The 19860-nt window shown below is 32.1% G+C and overlaps 2 protein-coding genes across 2 annotated transcripts; one reads left to right on the forward strand and one right to left on the reverse strand.

Moving 5' to 3' along the window:
- Window positions 1-2135: 2135 nt before the first annotated feature.
- LOC136972443 (serine/threonine-protein phosphatase PP1-gamma catalytic subunit B-like) lies at window positions 2136-3205 on the reverse strand. The gene has a single exon (XM_067267045.1). It carries the CDS (start codon window positions 3121-3123, stop codon window positions 2221-2223), a length of 903 nt encoding a protein of 300 aa, XP_067123146.1. The 5' UTR covers window positions 3124-3205; the 3' UTR covers window positions 2136-2220.
- Window positions 3206-5495: 2290 nt separating this feature from the next.
- LOC136972399 (uncharacterized) lies at window positions 5496-14927 on the forward strand. The gene is made up of 7 exons (XM_067266989.1): window positions 5496-5553; window positions 9536-9623; window positions 13720-13798; window positions 13924-14006; window positions 14072-14185; window positions 14594-14638; window positions 14771-14927. The coding sequence occupies exons 2-7, from the start codon at window positions 9546-9548 to the stop codon at window positions 14852-14854; spliced, it is 483 nt and encodes a 160-aa protein (XP_067123090.1). The 5' UTR covers window positions 5496-5553; window positions 9536-9545; the 3' UTR covers window positions 14855-14927.
- Window positions 14928-19860: the final 4933 nt, after the last annotated feature.

Raw genomic sequence — 19860 nt, forward strand, 5'->3', positions numbered from 1 at the left:
GAATCCGAGCGCTTACAAATGCGACCGCTCGCGTGTAAAAAGCGAAATTAGAGGCCGCCAAGGTTTCTGTGTCTGTACTTAAAAACCCAGTGGTGTCAGTCCTGACGAACAAGTTATCGCAAACGCGGTGTCGACCCTTCAATCTCGTGGTACCGAAGCATAAGGGGCACTCTGGCATTGTCACAAATGTCAAATAAGAATTTTAATCAGATTTCAGTACAGTGGACCCCCCTATAACACTGTAGATACGTTCCGTGTTATATGAATCCGCGTTGTACGAGTCACTTAAATACATGAGCAAATCACAGCCCGGCACGTGTGCAGTTTAGGGGCTACGGTTGGTTGAAAGGTTTTCTCCATAAAATTAATCGATTCTAGACTAATTTGACTCAACATTTCCAAATCACGTATAATTTTTTGGGAATAATCCATATAAAGTATGCTATAAAAAAAATTGTAGGATTACTTACCGAGTGTGCACCGTTCGACGACGCCATTGCTTAAGCTTCTTTTCGTCGCGGAGCGGCTCATCGAACGGCGGACGCGTGTTTCCTGATCGGCGAATTTTTCGCAAAAAATAACTTAACTTTGAAGACATCATTAATAAAAATATAATTTTTATGGCCGTTAAATAATAAATGGTTTTTAGTAGGTCCAGTGCTTGTTTCAACTCAACTGTTTGTACAATATCCGCTATTGGTCCAGATTCGACCAATCCTGTCTCGACACGAGTCGGCGATGACGTTTTACCGTGTTATACGAGTCTCTTTTAGCGTGTTATACGAACGCGATCGCAATTTTTTTGCCGTGTTATACGAATCCGTGTTGTATGAACCCGTGTTATAGGGGGATTTACTGTGATTATGTGAATTATATATATATTTCTATAATAAATTATACAGTATACAGAATTTAATATTCAAATTTTTATAAATTTAATAAAAATAGTTGTTTATTCTTTATGCAAATCATACATGGCGTTGCCCAGTGACAAAACTGGCTAACCCAACATTAACAAAGGCAAACACCCAATTAAATTTTATAAAAATAAAAATCCAGCAAAGAGTTGCTTAACTTACCCGGCGACATTCGGTGGCGCCATCTGTTACGATATTTTATTTTAAAAAACTTTTTATAATTTTAATTATTATAAAATGTCAAAAAAACTTAATTTTGAGAGTGAGCTGAGTTTTATAAAAAAAAAAAAAAAACGTAAATTCTAATAGAGTAAAATCGTCATTAAAACGTCAGACTCTACTTGAGATATGACGCTACTCCTTTGTCTCCCACCCCTCGACCCTTAATTACCAAAATTTTGTAACATCAATTCCCAATACACAAATCTTCATGCAAAATTTCAGAAAATTTCGACAAAAAGCACAAGAGTTATTAAGCTTCAAAGTGGGTGAACCTTTAGCTTATTTTGTTAAGATACGGCAACGCACATTGTTAAGGCGTATTGCCGTACCTTAACAAAACAAATAATCAACCAATTGTAACTCCATCAAGAATATTTGGAGACGTATGAGCGACATTAGAAGAATCGGTAAATAGCAAGTTGACAAGCTTGTTACAGAAGATACGTTTTAGAAATTGCTTAGCGATTTTGTTTATGGGAGTGTTAGAAGCAGTAGCCCATATACACTTAGGTATACTGTAATCAATGTTCGTTTGAAAATTTGTAAAATAAATGGGGCTTAAAGCAACTTTGGAAGAAGTTGCTACATTTTTTCCACAATATTCCTGTACGAATTGTCAAACCTTTTATTATTTTACAATATAATGTTTCTAGGTGAGTTTTTCATCGACTATAATAACAGCACTGACAAATATAAGAATACTGTTGAAACTTTGAATTTAAAATCAGGATGTGTTTTTATCAAAACAAAATACACGGATCCTTATTTAGATTAATGGTGAGATTAAGATTACGAAGGTTGTCTGTAAGTTTACCTAGATCATGCTGTAGGATGTTCGAGTTATTACTTATAATTTTAACGCCCCAACTGGGGCTTTCTTAATGAATTGTATAAGCCAAATTATCGTATAAAAATAAAAGATATTTTCGGCATGAAGAACAGAAACCCGAAGTTTATTTAAAACAAAAAGTATCAATTTTACGATTAATTCGATAATTGCAATTTGCGTCATCAAAATTTGTTCGATCGAATCATATAGCGTATAAGATAACGGTGACCTGCGTTGATATGTTTGACAAAGTTATTTTAAAGGTTTTAATATTCTGAAAGAGCACATCAAGTCCTTATCGATGAACATAATTGCACCGGCGTTTTCGAACTCTCCGCAATAATTGGAGGCGGAGAAGAGGGTTATCAATTGACGTTTACCAAAGAACTCATATCCATCTTCTACCACTTGATGGGCACGAATTATTAGGTCGAAGTTGTGTTGGAGCAGAAATTTCTCTACCACATCCGATCCGAAGGTGACGGATACACCCCTGTCTCGATTTTCTCGCCATCCTTTAGAATTCTTTTCCGGATCGGACCACAGTAAATCGCACAGAAGACCTTCTTCGGGTATTTCGATGGGTCTTACTAGCTGACGTATATCATCTAAAGACTCTAACTTAGGACTGAGTCCGCCATGACAGCAGAAAATTTTGTCGTCTATGATGGCCGCCACAGGTAGACAATTGAAACACTCATTAAATATCTTCCACAGTTTAACGCCGCACTTTTTCCTGCATTCTTCATAAAATCCATAAATTCTATTGACTTTAGAGCATTCGTGGTTACCTCTGAGCAGGAAAAACGTCTCGGGGTATTTGATTTTGTAGGCGAGCAGAAGACAGATAGTCTCCAGTGACCAATCGCCTCTGTCCACGTAATCGCCCAGAAACAAGTAGTTGCTGCGAGGTGGACAGCCGCCCAGTTGAAATATTCGAAGTAGATCGGGGTAATGTCCGTGAATGTCCCCGCACACAACAAGCGATGGTTCCAATTCCAGAAGCATTGGTTGCTTCAAGAAGATTTTTCTAGCTTGGTAGCAGAGTCCTCGAATCTCTTCTCCTTCTAGTCTCACTTCGCTTCCTTCAACAGAATTTCGAAACTCCAAAAGTCGAGAAATAATAGTATCCACATTAAAGACGTTTTCGTTCATACTGTCGAGCAAAAAAGTCGAACGTTCCTAATGATAAAGAAATCAAGAGACCGATTCTTATTGCTCTTTGGCATTGTTTGCGTCAACAATAATGTCTTTGTTATAAGAAATTTAGAAATTTCTTATAACGACTATTTCTTTCTTACTCAAATTTAGAATTAAATTATACGAAATACGTAATCCGTTTCCAAAAGACGTCGTTGACGTCATTAATTTCCGAAGATCATTTCTAACAAAATTTATTCAAATTTAATACAGAGGTTTGATGCAATTGGAATCAAATGAAATTATAATGACGTTTACAACAGAATAAACATTTAAATGCTGTAACAAAGCAGTAATTACAGCAAACGTTAGTTCAAATGTAAACAGTAGAATAGAATATATTATTTAAATACGTAACTATAATTAAATTAAATCTTTATTATAAAGCTAGTGTTATACATCAGCAAAAATTTAATCTATATAAACAAAAAACTTTCTTAAAATTATATGAGCAGAAATTGATTCTAAGAGGAAAAGAGAGGAATATGTGTAGATTCTTTAAAATGAAATATGGGGGAAAATGGAAGGGACAAGCCGAACTGAAAGAATTACAAATAAAGAAGTATTAAGAAAAGTGAATGGAAAAAACTGTTTTCTAGAATGTATTAAGAAAGAAGAATTTTACGTGGCATACTTTGAAAGTTGTTGAGAAATGTGATGAAAGAGAAAAATATGTGGGGGAAAAATGAGGTAGAAAGAGAAAGATACAAAAGTTATTAAAACCTGAAAATAAAGATATTTTACAAAATAATGGAATGGGATGAATTTATTTTTGCGCCGGGTTTATAGAAAACAAGAAAGAAAAATAAGAAATTACACTTTTATTTATATTCTAATTCTCTGGGAAATACATTTTAATTTAAAAGAAAATTAAAATGTATCTTCAATGTAATTACTTTTCCGGCTCTGTTATATATAACAGAGAGAAAGTATGACGATCAGTCAAAAAATGATTCTTCCCAGGACTTTTACATTTTGTTTTTGTGTGGGGGGACACGATTTTGTTCACCCTCTTTGAAGCTTAATAACTCCTGTGCTTTGGTCGAAAATTTTCTGAAATTTTGCAGGACGGTTTGTTTATTACAAAGATTGTTGTTATTAAATATTGGTGGTTTACAGTCGACGGGGTGGAGAGATAAAGGGGTCGTGTGTCATATCTTCAGTATGACGGAATTAATGAAGATGTTATTGGTTATTAGCATTTAAAAATTTTTTCTTTTTTTTTTTTTTTTTTTTTTTATAAAGCCTATCCATACACCATCAAAATTAATCATTTTACTATTTTATAATAAATAAAAATATAAAAAGTTCTTTTTAATAAAATATTTTAACAGATAGCGCCACCAAATGCTGCCGGGAAAGTTAAGCAATTCGTTGCTGGATTTTTTTCTAGGAAACTGCAGATTTATTACTTGAACTTATAACAGGTGACTGCGCACTTTTGACAGAAAGCTGTTGCTTGAATAACATTGTGCAGTTAATTTTTAAGCGTAAATGGATTGTTTTTATATCTGACAAAGCTGAGTAATCTTCAATTTTGTTATTTCTACCAAAAATCAATATGATTCTACAAATCGAACAACTTTTCGCAATATTCACTCAGATTCTTTGAATACTTTGTCACACACACCTTACGTTTCTGAGAACCAATATTTATTGTCTTACAAACGTTTTCAACTGATCTGCAGGTCATCATCAGGTACTTTGAATTTTTCTGGAACGCTTTTTGTATTGGTTCCAGGTTCGAACGATTATGTGAAAAGAAATTCAAATTTTTGTATCCGTTCGAACAATTTGTTTAAATAACAAATATATATATATATATATATTTGTTATTTAAACAAATTGTTCGAACGGATACAAAAATTTGAATTTCTTTTCATATATTATATATATATATATATATATATATAAATGTTAAAGTGAACTAATTAAAATACATGTATTAAAGTAAAGAAAAATGAAATAAACAAAAATACAAATATATAAACACAATATACTTAATTATATCAACCGGGTGCGTGTTGTATATTATATTATATTGGTTTTTTTTTTTTGTTAATTACTGAACACAATACAGTGCAAAAAATTAATAAAAAGCACATGGCCAGCGTTATTTACATTTAATAAATATATAAAAATAAAAATACGACTATACAAAGATAAAACTTTTGTACTTTTTGTACAAAATGTACTTTTTATTAATTTTTTACTTTAAAATGTGATATTGTGAATGTGGCAATAACACCAGATGACGCTTTTACCTGATTTTACATTTTTTCTGCGGAGGAAGTAGCCTCAAAAGAAAGATCGTCTCCGAGATTTTGCGAATCGTCTAAGGACTGCCGATGGTGTGAACGGCGAGAAGGAAAGACAAAAGCAAAGGTTTATCTTTGTATAGTCGTACTTATATATTTATTTAAAAAAAACAATATAGTGCTTTGACGATCACTTGGGTTTCTTTTCCCTTTTATTTAGTCAGCTAAATAAAAGGGAAAAGAAACCCAAGTGATCGTTACATTTACTATTTCACTATTTCAAACTATTCTATCAATATCTTGTATTATTATTAAGGAATAAATAATACTAATAAACAATAAAATCAAATATTTATCGTTTATTAACAGAAATACGATAAATTAGATTTTAAATATAATTTATTTTACAATTTAATAAAGTAAAAATTGCATTACAAATACCGTATTTTACGGACTATAAGACGCTACGGACTATAAGACTCACCTTAATTTTTAAGCAATTTAAAAAAAAAAAAAATACCTATAAGATGCTATGGACTATAAGACGCACCTGAATTTTGGAGGCAATTTTTCGAAGAAAAAAGTGCGTCTTATAGTCCGTAAAATACGGTACTAGTTGTATCTTGCTTGCTCGCCATATCCAATCACCTGGAACAACCATCCTTCACTGCAGAGATGATCTTTAATTGAAGGCTACAACTCTGCACAAATATGTAAAATAGTCTAAAATGTCCACAAGTGACAATCCCAACACAATTTAAAATATAACATTTTTTTTGTAAAAAGGGTTGGCGGAAATTACAATTTAATAAAGTAAAAATTGCAGTACAGATACTAGTCGTATCTTGCACTTTTGTAGTGCAATCTTAATCACTTTTACGTTTATAATTTATGAAATGTTTTACTCGATTCAGGGAAGGGCAAGTGCTCAGTTTGTCCCTGAACGCGGACACCCTGACATTTTGTACTTGTTATTAAAATTTTACATGTAATAATTATATTTCCTTGCCGACTGTTTTTGTACTGTTTACGTGGTATTTAAGGAATTTTTTATAAGTGACGTTACAATAACGTTTTTACTCGATATACGTCGGGTCAGGAAAGCTTCCTGTAGGTCACTGAACTGTAACTTCGTCTCTGCGTTAATGACACCATTCGTAAACGTCCTTTTTTCTCGTCGACGGAATGTATTATGATGAATCAATGTAATGCATTTTTAAATACCAATGAATGCACACGTTTTTTTTAATAACGAAGGTATTAAACGAAACAAATATACACGAGTACATAATCGTTCCTAGCTTCTGAAAGGTTAGTCATACGTGAATTGTTTTATACCGATCGATTTAGCGTGTGAAATTACATCTAAATCTATTTGTAAATATTACGGCTAAGATTTTTTTTGGGCTTGAGTCTTTCTGCTTACGTCTAACCGAAAACTCTTAATTACAGATAAGCTCTTAACTACCTCACAACAAGTGGGTTGGTGCTGTACAATCGCGCCTTTATACGACTTAAAAAAGAACATGCAAGGTCATCATGCGCGCGCACTGTAATTTATTTTTGCTATACACTGTTTACTTGCAAGATGAAAGGCATTAGTAATAAATTTATTAGTAATAAATTTAGTAATAAATTTTACATTACTAACATCTGCCACTAAATTTATTAGTAATAAATTTAGTGGCAGATGTTAGTAATGTATGCCAATTTTTTAACATCACAGATTTTTTCACGAAATTTAAAATGTTTCAAACTTTAATGCTTACATTTACATACCATTACATGTATATATATACAGTATAGAACCTATATATACATTTAATATAAAAAGTAATATAAGTTTAATATCAAGAGCATTTCTAAATTAACTTTCTATATTTCGAAGCTATTACGGTAGATAAGAAATTGCTATTTTTATGTTAGTTTAACGAAAGCAGTTTTTTCATTTCGTTATTAATATATATAGCCTATATATTAATATAAGGGCAGGTGACTAATAAGTTAGTTCATTTAATTAGTTTACAATGTCCGGTCGTTACGAATAATGTATGAAACTCCCATACAGTCTGTTAAATACAGTGGGTGATCGGTTAATGAACATAATCCGTTCCAAGACTTTGTTCGCTATCCGAATTGTTCGTTAACCGATTATCAATTTACCATATCAATCGATTATCAATTTACCATCAATAGGTTTGTACGGGAATTTGATTAATTCGTTCTGGAGACCCCAAAAAATAAAAAAATATATATACTTTCTTACTACGTTTATTTATATGTAATAATAATAATACATATATAAACAGTCTTGCATTTTTATTAGTCATGTTTTTTTGTTTGTGGGGGTTAAAGAATCTGTCTAATGTCGATTGCTTTTCTCTCTTCTTCAGGATTTTCAGAAGTAATCAATAGCCTTGTAATTGTAGAGATCCCCAAGCCTATTAACCTCAACCTGGTTTGTATGCCATTTTAAGACGTTGAGCTGATATCACCCACTTCTTCAAAAGATGTTTAATAGCAGATATCGGCATTAATCCTCCTTTTCAGAATAAAACATATTTCGCCGAGTTTGTTGGTGTTCTTTAGTCAAGAGTTCTTGCCGTTCTTCTGTCGTCAGATCCGTTTCAGTTTCCATTATGAGCTCTTCAATGTTCTTTATTTCTCAGACGTGATTTTTGTTACTCCTTTAGCTGCTTGAGTCTTATTGATTATACTGTATCTTTCTTAGATAAGATTGAACTGTGCCCTACTTTAGATTTGTTCAAGCCATACTGCCCACTTTCTACCTTTGCTATTATACTCTCACCTTTCGAAAATAAAAACCCGTGCAAAACTTGACGAGTGCCCGCCCGACAGTCTCGCGAATTCTATAAAAGAGTTGTTTCTGTCAGAAAAATAAAAGGCTGGAATTACAAGGGAGTATTTCAAAGTTCGAGGAATATTATCCGATCAGTGTACAGTATATCGGATTGAGCTCGATGTTGCCGTCTCCCACGCTCCGAAAAGTTTCGAATTGTTACTTGAAGACAAAAGAAAATCAATCGGTATTTGCTATTTCCGTCGCTTCTTTTTATGTTTGTTCAGTGAAGTGTTTGTTATCCGAACATGTGTTCGTTGTCCGATCATAAAAATCTTTCGCGAAAGTGTTAGTTATCCGATTTGTTCGTTGACCGATTACCCACTGTATTGATTAATTTATTAATTACCGTAAATTAAATAGACATTATGAATATATTCCCTTTGAGAAACTGGATTTTTTTAAAAACTTAACTTTTTTATTATACAATGTATTTTAACAACGCTCATATTACATGGGTAATACAAGCATTAATACAGGTATATTAATTACACAAAACATTTTAATATTGATCAACAGACATTATATAATAATTAGATTCATTATTAAAATAAGTTTACTTTTTTTTATCTTCACTACTAGGTGCATTAATAGACACAAGGCATTTTTACATTATCTTTAATCTGGATGTAAAAATACCTTGTGTCTATTAATGAACCTAGTAGTGAAGATAAAAAAAGAATAAACGGAAGACACGGTCTCGGAGTGTACTTTGGCAATTACTATAAAATATGTGAAAATTTCACTTACAAACTGGAATATTTTATAAAAGTATTATTAACTGTTTTAATTAAACTAATTTTGCCAGATGATCACTCCTCAAGATATTATCACCACTTTTTTCCAATAAGTCAATATGAATATTTCATTCATATTGACTTATTAATGTTATAACGTAAAATTTATCACAGTGCCCGATTTTGTTCGTCATTATTTATAATGCACGGCCATTGTGGATGATGTCCATATTAATCAGTTGGTCCATAACATATACACAAACTTTCTTTACTACACGAATCCACATATAACTTGAGAATGCTGAATCAATTTTGCGTGGGTTTACCTTCTCCAATTTATGTGTGGGTTCGTGAAACTCTATCAAAAATAACTTGCGCAATTTTAATACGTAGAATATCCAATGATGATATTTTTAAACATCCTTTTTTTAAATGAATGAATTCAGTTTATTCTAGATCGTCGGAAGGTGCTATCGAACATTGACAAGTTTTAACGTATATTGTATTTTTAGAAAGTTAAAAATGAAGTGTCAACTGCACCAATGTTGCTGCTTTAAAAACAGTAAAACTGCTTCGCTAGCATCGGGAATTTATACAACTGTAAGTAATTATTTAAATTATTATTATTAAATTTAAATTTGTTTAGAAAATCACTTTTTTATATTTTAGTTAATATGAACATAGATATTTTATATCGTTTTTATTCATTTAAAGAGTAAAAATTAATCTTCACTTTCTGATTTAATGAATGAAATTCCTTTTATCATCATTATTTTTCAAAGACATTTGAAATTTATTTCAAGTTAATTTAAATAAATCAAAGTATCAATCATTGTAAATTAAGCATGTAACTTTATTTTAATACAGTTAATCCCCGTATAACACGGCACTTCTATAGCACGGATTCACTCTAATACGTTTCGAGAATTGGGTAAAACCCTCGTACTACATGAAATGTAATAAAGACCATTAAAAGCGAACTTTATCTAATTTGAAATTAGGGAAATCCCCGTACAACAGTTTAATAAACGTGATAAAGCTTTTAAGTACGAAAGATTCCTCATTTGACATTTTCCATTCGAACGCGTACGTACTATCAGATTTTCATGCACAATTTTCGTGAACTATTAGTACTTAAGTACAGTATGTAAATTTTTTTTTCTCGCCTTCTGTTGATACACGTGATCCTTCTCGAAAGTTGTTTCAATGTTGCCAGATCTCGACGCTTCTCGTTTTATATTGCCAGATGTTTTTCCCTTATTCCATACTTGCTTTATTCCGTCACCGGTTCTTAGGCATTGAACCGCGCCTCCGACCGTTGGAACAATCCATACCTTTACAAGTATACTTTAAGACTTTGTGTCTCTTTTTTAGTTACGTAGATTAAAAATTTTCGGTTAATAGTGCTTAGTGATGACGACGAAAACATTATTTAATTTATATTAATATGTATCACTTCTTAAGAAAATTTTAATAAAGATATTTATCTTAATTATGAAAATATAATAGCATGTTTTTTTAATTTTTGGAACCTAATCCCCCTTTTCGTACTAGTTCTTTGTTTCGTATAACACGAATTCGCATAACACGGCAATTTTTTGGAACGTAACTCCCGAGTTATACGGGGGTTACCTGTATTTCAAATCTATTTTTTATGTTGAATACTCTTCTAATTCAATAGACTTTTTTTAAAAAAATAGTCTTTATTATAATCGATTTTGGATGTCAGGAAACATTTACATCTAATTATGAACTACGGGATAAAATACAGTAGACTCTCGTATAACACGGGGGATACGTTCCACGTTGTAGGAAATCGCGTTATACGGGACAGATCAATTTATGCAAATTCAGGAGTCTGTAAATTGTAACGGTTGTCAATAAATCTGTACTGTACAACCAATATTAACAAAACGGCATCGTTGGAACTTATTTGTTGATACTTCCGATAGTGAATAAATGTTAAACAATGAAGTGCATAATTTTATTTTAAGTTGAATAAAATTATTTTCCTCTTATATCTTTAAATGAGTATGTATTATTATTTTTTTATAAACCGCTACTTCTTTAAACTATCAGCTTCACTATTCATATATAAATAACGAGTAAGTGCATACATTCGCTTTTCTAAACAAAAAATTAGAAACTATGTGAAAATGTTAAATTTATCTTACGCGTTATACGGGACTGTTTATCGCGCTGTATGAGAACTAGTCGCAATTTTTTCGTCGCGTTGTACGAATTTGCGTTTTACGGAGCGCGTTATATGAGAGTCTACTGTAGTTTATATTACTCCTAAGATAAAATAAATAGCTTGGTAATAAAAGAATTAATACTATAACATGTAATAGTAATACATTTTTAATCGTATTAAGTAGTAAACATAGAAACATTTCTTTAAGAAAATTTGCATTCATTTTAAAATAGGCTCTAGTGAAATTTCTCATGTTTATGTGCATAAATTTGAGCTTTTATTATTGTGGATAACAGTTTGAATAAAGTCATTCGTTTCCATTCAATTTTTTTCTGACAAGCGTAAAATTAAGCGATAAAAGTAAAATAGCTTTATGGAGAACACCAGTAAACTTTGACCTATCGACCCGAAAGTTTCGCCAGGACTTCACTGATAACATTAAAAGCTTAAGTTTAAAATTTGCACATTCTAGACCCGGTAGTTTCTCCCCTTGGAGAGTCTGCAGTGCCGGATGAAAAAGAGAAGAAAACAGCTTTTTTGACGATTTTTGTACTTTTCAACTGCTTATAGTTCGGCAGTCCCTTTATAGAAAAATCTGAAATTTTTGCACACTACCTAAGAAAACAATTCTATTTCGAACGAGATATTCAGATTTACGCGTTTGGGGTCAGAGAAATTGACCTTCGAAAATTTGCAACTCTGATTTCTAAATGTATAATCAGTCAGTGACTTTTTCACTAGGCGCAGAGTCACTGCCGTGACTCTCGATTTAACTATTTTTCAATAAAACATGAAATCAATTTTTTAAATAAATTACGTCTACTTTAATTTTGCAAAAAATGCAGACTTGTACTACTCATTAAAAATTTGATGTACCTTGTGATTTAATTACGAATTTAATATAGGAAATAATGGGTTTCAAGATACAGTTTTGAATAGCAAATGTTCATGTATAACGTACTGTTAACAAACTAATAACTTTCATTCTTCCCCTTTCCATTCGTGGAAAATCAATAATTCAATTCGCTATACGTTTTGCCTTTTAAAAAATAAACCTTGCCCATATCTTTGTTATGGTTAGAAAAATAGTATAAAAAATTCCAGCAACGAATTACTTAACTTTCCCGTCAACATTTAAAACTGCGTGTATGTTGCCATCTGTTATGATATTTTATTTTAAAAAACTTTTTATAATGTCAGATGTGGTAGCTGTATATACGTAATGTAAATGAATGTCTCTTTAATCCGAATAAATAAATCCGGTAGACTTCCTCACAGCTATCAGGTTAGCTACTCCTTTTTTGGAAATTACAAATGCATTTCGGCCTATTTAGCGTTTAAACCCCTCCTCGGTGTAATGCTACAGAATTATTAAAAATAACAAAAATCTTAGTTAATTTATAAAAACCCGCGTGTAGATGATCTTTACAGACACAAACGTGACACAAAGGTATGTAAAGAAGTTTTTTGTGTCTGTAAAGATCATCTACACGCAGGTTTTTATAAATTAACTAAGATTTTTGTTATTTTTAATAATTCTGTAGCATTACACCGAGGAGGGGTTTAAACGCTAAATAGGCCGAAATGCATTTGTAATTTCCAAAAAAGGAGTAGCTAACCTGATAGCTGTGAGGAAGTCTACCGGATTTATTTATTCGGATTAAAGAGAACATTCATTCACAACTTTTTATATTTTTGATTATTATAAAATGGCAAAAAGCGTAATTCATCTGCAATTTGGAAAAAATTGTTGACCTATAAATTCCCACTGTAGTCCGTCTCTTGATCTCGAGAATGGAGTTAGATAGATGAAAGACAAGACCAGATGTAGAAACCTTTAGGGACAGAAGGCTCCATTAACTACATAAGAACTTCCGATGCAAACTCAAAGTCATGTTATTTCAATTCAAAAAAATTTCCCCTGTAAGGTGTTAGATGTCCGGCACGCCTCTATTGTTAAAGGAAAAGTATGATATATATTGGCAAGTCACTACTGATTTGAGTTGGAGAGCATATATTTTAATTAAATAAATTAAAAATATGATTAAAAATTGTAGCCCGACAATGTGACATCGTCACAATAAATAATTGCTCGTTTTCAGGGTAGGGATGGATTTTATAAAAAATTGTAAATGCCAATAACGAGGAAAATCGTCATTAAGTCCGACTCTATTCGAGATATGACGCGATCCCCTTTATCTCCCCATCCCTCCTGCAAAATTTCAGAAATTTTCGACCAAAGCACAGGAGTTATTAAGCTTCAAAGAGGGTGAACAAAATGATGCCACACACAAACACATTAACACCCATACATACAGATAAAAGTTCGATTTTTTTTTTTTTTTTTTTTTTTTTTTTGCATTTTTCGACGTTTCAAGGTCTTCTGAATCAAAAAATATAAAATCTAGGGTGGATCATTTTTTTAGTTCTTATTTCTCTTGCTGTTATTATATATATATTATATATATATATATGAAGTACTGTCTGCATATATATTTATAGGTTGTGTCTGCAATCGGTTTAATAACTATCATAGTCATTTGGGCTAACTTCGAATTTCATCCCACTTCAAAAACTTATTGTAAGTGTTTTTAAATAAAATATATTGCTATTTATAATATAGTTTACTTTCTTCATTTTAACAGTTATCGAAAATTTTAATCTCATGTAAATGAAGTAGTAAACCGATAAATGTTATGATTTCAGTTATTGCGGTGTACGCTTCATCTTTAACATTCTGTTTAATACTCCTTCTATTCAGTTTGCTTCTGGTGTACGCCGTGATTAAGGTAAGTGGAATATTTCAAAATAATGTAAAAATAATAAACTTTAAAATATTGTAATAATTTTCTAGAAAAAGCGTTTTGCCTTAATACCATGGATGATTTGGTTCATGATTTTAATGATCTGTCAACTTTCCGCAATTATTGGCTTTTTTGTATTGGAACTATTGCATAGAGAGATTTTGGTAAGAATTTTAATTCTGAATCGTTATGGGTAAGATTTACTTTGAATTTTAAAAACTGGTACTGGCAAGGCGCGAATCCACGACCGAACTCCCAGTGTTCAGGGAGCGGAACCCTTTGGCCACTGATGACATCAACTGAGGAAGAGAGGGCTATCCGCTTGGGATTCTGCATTGTGTGACGGTAGCTGAACTTAGTTGAAATAACTGCAATTATCCCCGTGGATGTTTAGGTTGTCGAGGTACCGGAGAGGTCCATCTCATCTAATATTTACATTTAAAAAGGGAACTGTCTAGGAAGTCCGTGTTAGCTTTTCTTATTAATGGAAAATTTATCTTATTATTTCTAGGATTAAATATAAAATTGTAAATTTCTGATTAGATAATTTTACTACAATATATATATTGCAGCTCCTTATTTGTACAGCTATACTTCTGGCTAAGCTAGGATTGCATGTAAGTTATCGCAACGCACGTAACATATGATATATTTTTACATTTATAAAAGTTATTCACAAATAAATGTATTGATTTTATTAATTTAATAATATAAACATGAATATTTGATATTTTATATATAATTTTCAGATTGTTTGTTTCCTTGTGGTTATAACATATTATCGAACATTGGAAATGACTGAGCGAATTGAAGAAGAAATGGAAAAGATGTGAATTTGTAACTTTACAGTAACATTGGGAAAAAATCTGTAAATTTATATTTTAATATAAAATATTTTATAGTTTTTTTCTGTGAATATTTTTATATGTGGATACAATAGTCATTTTCAAAAAATTATGTAAACATTTTTTAAGCCACTGTATGTATATTATTATACGCAAGTACACACAAACAGCCGCACATGGAAATTTATAAAAATAATATTATGTATATTTAAAAAGTTTTTTTTTATTAATTAACACTACTTAATGATGTGGCTTTTCTTTGTTCATGAGGAAGACGGACGTCTTTAGGCGGTTCGCCTAATGGTAAAAGTAACCATGATCACAGATATAGATACAAAAAATACTTCGTAAACCTTTAATATGCAGTTAAAATCATCACAAACAAGTGTTCACAAACGGAGATGTCAATCAATTTGGACAGTGCGGAAATTATACAAAAAGTGGCAAATAGAAAACAGCTTAAGTAGGCTTGGCGTATTTGTAAATACAGTGAAAAAAAGCAAAGTATTAATTTTAGAGAATCCTATAGGGTCCCGTCGGCTTGGAAAGCGACCGATATGCATTTGTAAAAGAGCGAACTGAGATTGCGCGGCTTTGTTTTTAAAACGTTCTAAATTTTATGTTTGGTAATAGAATTTTTTCGAAATAACGGTTCTTGTTCGATCCTGAGGAAGGTCAATAAAGTTGACCGAAAACGTTAGATTGTTTGTGATAATTTTAACTGCATATTAAAGGTTTTCAAAGTATTTTTTGTGTTTTATAGTAAGTGCAGTTGGAGTGGTAGTAACAGATATAGATAACGAATTACAGCAAACGTATGGCAGTTATATTTCTAGAAAAACATTAAAGATGGAAGATATTTAAAAGTGTTAAAATTAATCAATAAAATGATTAAAATCAAACAAATACATATAGCTATGCCCGACGAAAATTTGGTTTCATTTCTATGAAGAATATATTTACAATATTAAATTTAAATTTTTGTTAAATCGAGTATTTTCTACATATCTATATACGTGGTACGATCCAAAAGTTCGGGGACTGCAGTAATCTATAACAACAAAAGCATGTATTTGAAGTTACAGCATATGAAATGGATTCTACCAAACCACCTCTACGTGTTCAGGTTAATTTCACCCATATCATGTGATTAAACCGCGAGCGCTGCTGTTTTTTCCGGAGATAGTTACCTTTGTTCTGCGACGTAATAAAAGTGGAGTTTCAAGAACAACCTCCAACATTTCGACTTCGCCATGGAAATCACCGTACACCTTTCTTAGCAATTTTAAAGTCTCCGTAGGTGTTTTACCTAAACGCTGACAAAATTTAATGTTGGAGGTTGTTCTTGAAACTCCGCTTTTATTACGTCGCAGAACAAAGGTAACTATCTCCGGAAAAAAACAGCAGCGCTCGCGGTTTAATCATATGACATGGGTGAAATTAATCTGAACACGTAGAGGTGGTTTGGTAGAATCCATTTCATACGCTGTAACTTCAAATACATGCTTTTGTTGTCATAGATTACTGCAGTCCCCGAACTTTTGGATCGTACCACGTATTATCAACTCGTCTCAATTATGTAATAATAATAATAATAATACAACTTGAACACTAACTATATAGTGTATTTACTCGAACACATGGCAAATTTCATCACTAATTTTTATTCAGTTTCATAAATACTACAATAATAATAATAATAATAATAATAATCAGCGCAGAGCCCAAACGGTTAGGAGTTGAAAGTTGAAATTTGGTACACAGTTAGGGTACGCCACGAGAACGCACACTAAGAAGGAATTTTTCGAAATTCCTCTCCACGGGGGGGAGGAACAGGATTAAAGCTTCTAAATACATTATCGAGACGTGTCCAAACGGTTAGGCGTTAAAAGTTGAAATTTGGTACACAGGGTTCCAAATTTAAGCAATTGTATTACACCAAAGTGTTAAGTAACAATGATAGTGTTAAGTAACAATGGAGAACAAGAGAAAGCAACGTGCAAGATTTACGGGCACTGGAGAAAAAGAAAGAAAGAAAAAGAGTAATATGTTAGAACATATTCGATTTTCAAATTTAAACAGATTAGTTCGGTTTTTCTCCACCTTTTTTCTTTAGAAAATTTGATGAAAATCGAACGATATAATCAGAACACGTCATGAAAATCGAACATTAGAACATTCGATTTTCAAATTCGACCTTTCTTTAGAAATATTTAGTTTGTTGATGAAATTACTCTTTTTCTTTTGTGACTATAACGTAATAATCTTAATCTTCGCTATCGTTACTTTTGCCCGAACAACGCCGGGCCTACCTACTAGTTACTTAATAATTTTTCTCCATTTTTATTCAATGTATGTGAATAGTTAAATTATATTGTAATTTTTATAAGAAATATTACTTTTTTAGAACACAGCTGGTATTATTGTCATATTGACCAATTAAAATGTCCGTGCTTACTGGCGATAGAAGTGTTTTCTGTCTCAAAGCTGGTTTATCATGAATAATTTTTACATTAATTAAACCCTTTCATTACGACGTATCCGTCATAAATCCAAGCTTTCCTTTCCGTAATTCGCCGTAATTAATTAATTTTTTTTATTAAAAAAAACTATATAAAAAGTTTAAAATAATGCAAAAAAATGCTTTTATTTAATAAATATAGCTGCAGGGAGTGTTATTCTACCATTTAACAAGGCGTGAAATTTCACATGGGCAGTCTAGTGTTTACAAACCGGTTGACCTTGAGAACAGCTGGTGGCAGCTTTTCCGGGACATTCTCATGTATGTCAGAGGTGACGATCGATTTAAAGTAGGAGGAGAACTACAGTAGACTCCTATAATACGGGTTCATATAACACGAATTCGTATAACACGGCGAAAAAATTGCGATCGTGTCTGTATAACACGCTAAAAGAGACTCGTATAACACGGTAAGACGTCATCGCCGACTCGTGTCGCGACAGGATTGGTCGAATCTGGACCAATAGCGGACATCGCACAAACCGTTGAGTTTAAACAAGCAGCGGACCTACTAAAAACCATTTATTATTTAACGGCCATAAAAATTATATTTTTATTAATGATGTCTCCAAAGTTCAGCGAATTTTTCGCAGAAAAATAACTTATCAGAAGACATGCGTCCGCCGTTCGATGAGCCGCTCTGCGATGAAAACAAGCTTAAGCAATGGCTCGTCTAACGGTGCACACTCGGTAAGTAATCCTACAATTTTTTGTTTATAGCATAGTTTATATGGATTATTCCCAAAAAATTATACGTGATTTGGAAATGTTCGAGTCAAATTAGTCTAGAATCGGTTAATTTTATGGAAGAAAAACTTCCGAACAGCCGTAGCCCCTAAACTGCACACGTGCCGGACTGTGATTGGCTCATGTATTTAAGTGACTCATACAACATGGAATTCATATAACACGGAACATATCTACCGTGTTATAGGGGAGTCTACTGTAATTTACCACATATATTCAAATATAACACAAAATTTCCCAATTTTATGCTATTAAAATAGGGGGAGACCGAAAAAAAGGTATGAGAAAAAAATTCTACTCAATAAAAAACAAAAAACTTGCTGGTGTCATAAAAAACATCCAATAGCATTTTAAAAAATTTTACCGAAGTCAAATCGTTCAAATAGAAGCTTAGAACGATTTAATTAATTTGATTTAAAAATTCCCATAAAAAACAATAGCGCAATGAATTAGCTAATTAATAAATCGTCATAAAAAACTTTTGCGGCAAAAATAATTCATGAAATTTGCATAGGTCATAGATAACAATGTATATGTGTACCAATCCATTCATTTTTGGAAAAGTTAAGTCAGAACTTTTTGAATTGATCAACCAATCGAGAAGGGGTTAACGCCCATTCTCGAGTTATCTCGGGAATGGGAGGTCCTAATAAAAATTTTAAGATGCTTGATTACTTTTTTAGGAATGCAAAAAATAAGATCCTAAAATTGAACGAGGGATTACACAGGTCTGCAAATTTCAACTATTAAAACTGTTTGGACTTTGAGATGTGATTTTTACTAACAACTATGGATGCAACTAAAAACAATCTCTTAAATGTTTCCATCACGTAACGTTTTGATACAATGGCTTTACAAAAATTCGAAAGTTCGTATATAGTTCGGGGTCTCCTGTCCTTAAGCTTTCCATATATGATCTTAGCTTTTATCTATATAACTCCGTTCTTAACTAATATTAAAGAAAGAAGGACAACTGAAAATTTATAAGTCTACAAGTTTTTTTTTTCAAATTGCAGCTCAGTTATGAAGATATATGGCATTCTCTATAATATTGCTTTAGTAGTGTTCTGTGAATGTAAAGGCCACGAGGATTACCTGTTAATTTTCACTTTTTCCACTGTTTTCTTATGATATTCCGTAATTTTTTAAGATAATATAAAATCCAATTATGTGGCTGTATGTGGATATGTCAAATTTTCGGTATTGTAAAATCTTATTTATTATGGATATTAATCTATATAAATAATCGAGACGAGTTGATAATAATAATAATAATAATCAGCGCAGAGCCCAAACGGTTAGGAGTTGAAAGTTGAAATTTGGTACATAGTTAGGGTACGTCACGAGAATGCACACTGAGAAGGGATTTTTCGAAATTCCTCCCCACGGGGGAGAGGGACAGGATTAAGTCTTAACACTTCCATTGTTGATGGAAGTGTTAAGTAACAATGGAAGTGTCAGCAATGGAAGTGTTAAACACTTCCATTGTTACGAAAGCGACGTGCAAGACACAGATGCAGTTTTTTTTCGTTTTTGCGGGAAATCGAACATATTTTAGACCCATCTAAAAATTCTCAAATTAGTCTGGAAAAGGGGGGACCCAATTCTTGCATTCTGTGAAAAAGGTAAGGTTGACTATAACGTAATATCTACGCGATATTAATCTTAATCTTCGCTATCGTTACTTTTGCCCGAGCAATGCCGGGCCTATCTGCTAGTATGTCGT

Source organism: Centruroides vittatus, unplaced genomic scaffold (assembly GCF_030686945.1).
Source record: "Centruroides vittatus isolate TY-2023 unplaced genomic scaffold, ASM3068694v2 contig_290, whole genome shotgun sequence".
NCBI classification, from domain to species: domain Eukaryota; kingdom Metazoa; phylum Arthropoda; class Arachnida; order Scorpiones; family Buthidae; genus Centruroides; species Centruroides vittatus.